The sequence below is a fragment of the Myotis brandtii genome, unplaced genomic scaffold (genome assembly GCF_000412655.1).
Source record: "Myotis brandtii unplaced genomic scaffold, ASM41265v1 scaffold520, whole genome shotgun sequence".
In the NCBI taxonomy this organism is placed as follows: Eukaryota; Metazoa; Chordata; class Mammalia; order Chiroptera; family Vespertilionidae; genus Myotis; species Myotis brandtii.
In genome coordinates, this window is record NW_005369827.1 from 2,861,637 (window position 1) to 2,865,689 (window position 4,053).

At 36.1% G+C, this 4,053-nt stretch overlaps 1 protein-coding gene across 1 annotated transcript in view; it reads left to right on the forward strand.

The window, feature by feature from the left end:
* Positions 1-2,945, forward strand: part of SLC30A9 (solute carrier family 30 (zinc transporter), member 9) — a 74,397-nt gene extending 71,452 nt beyond the window's left edge. Inside the window, exon 18 of the mRNA XM_014548711.1 lies at positions 1,780-2,945. Coding sequence (XP_014404197.1) covers positions 1,780-1,824 — 45 coding nt within the window. The 3' untranslated portion in view covers positions 1,825-2,945. The remainder of the gene's footprint in view (positions 1-1,779) is intronic.
* The last annotated feature ends 1,108 nt before the right edge of the window (positions 2,946-4,053 follow it).

The window sequence follows — 4,053 nt, forward strand, 5'->3', positions numbered from 1 at the left end:
GTCATTAGTCTTGGACTGACTTGTTTGGTGTGAACAACTGGAAATATTTTGCTTTCGGAGAACAAGAAAAATAGGTTTATTTGCGTTAATGCTTAATTTGTGCAGTTATTCAGTGTCTCGTAAGTTAGTGTTCAAGAAAAGATATTTTTATTAAAATGTTCTATTATTTTAATGATTACTCATTTATTTCAGCCCTTTGTATTCATCATATCTCTATCGAAATAAACCTACGTTTCTATGAGAATTGAAGCTTTTGGGTTTTTTGCCGCCCACATAAACTTAAACCTTGTTTATTTGGCCCATGTTAGCCTTTGAGTTTGACATGCTTGTTGTACATACTTCAAAGCCTGGTCCTGGGTAGGCGTGTTTTAAAGATATTTTTGTTTTTACTGAGTTGAAAATTCCTAAGCTTAGCATTTAAGATTTTTCACAACCTGGCTTCTTGCCTACATTTTGGACTGACTTTGCTCATGCTGTTTCTAGACTCTAGACCAGGGGTGGGCAAACTTTTTGACTCGAGGGCCACAATGGGTTCTTAAACTGGACCGGAGGGCCGGAACAAAAGCATGGATGGAGTGTTTGTGTGAACTAATATAAATTCAAAGTAAATATCATTACATAAAAGGGTACGGTCTTTTTTTTTTTTTTTTAGTTTTATTCATTTCAAACGGGCCGGATCTGGCCCACGGGCCGTAGTTTGCCCACGGCTGCTCTAGACCCTCTTCATCCTTTCTCTGGAAAGTACCATGTTCAAACCTCATATTATATCCTCAGTGAAGCCTTTCCGGATCTCATGAGCATATGTGATATATCTCACATTTTTGTTCCCAGAGTTATTACTTAGTATATTGTAACAGTTAGGAGCTTGAGGTCTGGAATCCATGCTGACTGCATCACTAATTAGCCATGTGACTTTGGACAGGTTAGGTTATTTCTTCAAACTTAAATTTTCCCATATGTAAAACAGTTGGGTTATTATGATAGATTTAAAATTACATGTACATAAAACCCTTTACTAGCACAGTACTTGACACAAGAGTAACTGTTAATTAAATGTTAACTATTATTATTAACTATAGTGCTTAAGCTCATGGATGGTTATTGCTATACTTATCTCCCTGTCTAACCTGAGTTCCTCGGCATCTGAGTATTAAGTCTTATTTAATAATCATAGCTCCAGCCCTAGCCGGTTTGGCTCAGAAGATAGAGCGTCGACCTGTGGACTGAAGGGTCCCGGGTTCGATTCGTCAAGGGCACATGCCCAGGTTGCAGTCTCAATCCCTAGTGTGGGGTGTGCAGGAGGCAGCGGATCAGTGATCTCAGCATTGATATTTCTATCTGTCCTCCCTTCCTCTCTGAAATCACTAAAAATATATTTTAAAAAATAATAATCATAGCTCCATTTCCTGGCAAAATGCCTGGCCCAACACTATATGGATTGTTACTAAAGTAAATGAATATCAATGTATTTTTTTCTGATTATTGTTTTGCAGTGATTTTCTTTTTACCACAAATGAGCATATTTTCAGTGCTTTGTAATGCTTAGCACATGGGAACAAACTCATATTGGTGAGACTACTTACTGTATCGTTTATAGTATGTTTGATTTATTCATCTATTGGTTTTATTTTTTTCCTTATCAAATAATTTCTCTTGCTAGTATGCTACAATGAAATAGTTTGACCAAATGTTTTCAATGGCTTTAGTGATTAAAAGGAATACAAGAAAGAGAAGATTCTGTGTTGCTCTGAATAACATGGTGGTGATTTTTCCTTCCAGAAACGAAATCCTGAAGTTCGACATGTTGATTTGGAGATATTATAGATTTGATGGAATGAATCACTTCAAAGGGACCTTGGAAACAAGTTTGTTGAGCCTTCTCTCCCACATTGAAGGAGTCAACGCCATTCAGAAGCCACTTTTTTTTTAAGATGAAGGAAATATTTTATGTAAAGGGCAATTCAACAAACTACGGAACTAAAACTACTTATTTCTAAGAGACACATTACAATTTGAACCGGTTTGGAAATCATGTTTTTATGTTTTAGTAGGAAACATTTTAGTTAACTTAAATTGATCACAATTTCTCTTTTTGGCCTGTCAGAGTATATTGTACCTTCAATCATCCATAGGGTTATTAATTTTATTTCCACTGAAGACTTCACTCCATCGAAACCTGCCAATACTGAACATGCTGGCTAAATCTTGGTTTGTGGTTTTTAAAGTCACTCCGTTTCCGTCTGCCTTTACAGAATGTGGAAATTATTTTTACATACCTTATGATTTTGCCCTGAGCACGAAGAGGAGCACTCTCCTAACCTGGTTATCCATAAATGTTCATTCCAGAATGGCCTTGGTTACTGAATTGAAGGAAGGCATTTTAATACAGCCTTTGAGGTCATAGTAGTTGCCATTTTGTAAAATTTCTTATTTCTCCTTTGCTTTTTTCTTATTTGGTTTAATTTTTCTGATGGCAAAAGATATAAAATAACCCTACATGTTTCCATGGGCCGTGTAATGACTTTTTTTGCTTTTGTTTTTTAACTGGCCTCAGTGCCATCATGTGTATTTACTAGGACATAATGCATTTATAAGTATTTTGACATTCTATAAAATGGGCTAGAAATATTTATAATTTTATAGATAAGGTAACATTTTACTTTTAATTTATTTAAAAAGGCAATACTTATGTAAATCTTAACTGTGGGATCCTTCTTGCTTTAAAGAGAAAGGGAGAGAAGTAAATCTCTTATGCAGAACTTGTGTCCTTGATTTTTTATAACACCATAGTCTGTATCATGTCTGTAACCTGAGTTCCTCACAGTTACAAATGGGCAGTTAGCATAAATATGGCTATAACATTCAGTGAGTAGCTTTCTAATGATCATACGGTACCAAGGTGAAAAGAAATACAGTTGAGTAATTAAAAATCTAGTGCAAAACTACAGCTCTGTCTCCTTTCGTCAGAACAATTCGTATGCACTTTAGATGGTTCAGACAGCACTGAGCATTGTCCACACGAGTGATGGCTGTGTGATCTCTTTGCGGGTAAATGAGTGCTTGCAATAAGGACCTAACTACCTATATGAGGTCAGTGTCTAAAACTTACTTAGATTGAAGTTAATGAATTAAAGCAAATTGTAATGCTGAAACAAAAAAATAACATTTGATTAAAGGGTTTATAATGATAATTTTTGATCCATAAATGTCATCTACTAGAAAATTGTGGAAGTGTACATTGTGGTACATTTATTTTTACCATTACAGAGCATTTTGCATGCTGTACATTTGAAATGAAATTACATTCCAGTTTTATTTTTTAAGATATAAAATTATTGTATATATACAATTTGATTCTCTGCTCTTATGGTTTCAAATTCTTCACTCATTTTTTTCTGAAACTGTTTTTTTCCCCATTATAATTCACTCTATACTTTGTGTTCTTCCTCTTTCCTCTTTTCCACCTGCCATTTGTTTTTCCATGTCACTGCCAATATGGGAAAGTACCAAATTCTATCCATTTCTCTCCTTGTAAAATTACTCTGAAAAATTTCACATAGTTAGACAAGAATAACTTAACTCATTAAAAAATATCTCAAAATTGATGTGTAGAAGTTATTCCAAATTTTTTAGGACTCCCTAAAAGAGGCCAATTCCTGATACTTGGTTTTCTAATCTGATTTGATTGAGGTCATACCTATCTACACTAATAAAAGACAAACATGCAAATTGACTGTAACTTTGCTATGCCTTAAGCCACGCCCACCAGCCAATCAGAGCGACTATATGCAAATTAACCCAACCAAGATGGTGGCCGGCAGCCACGGAGCTGGAGCAAGCAGGAGGCTTGGCTGTCCCAGTGATGGAGGAAGCCAAGCTTCCCGCCCACCCTAGCCGGCTCTGAGCTCCATTCAAGGCTACAAAGTTTCAATTATAGAAGGTAAATAAATCCCAGAATAAAAAGAAAAAAAGGAGAGGCTAGGAGCTTCCGTCGCCGGGGGGCTTGGCCAGCCTGAAAATGGCCCTCAGTCCCTCACCCAGACTGGCCAGGCA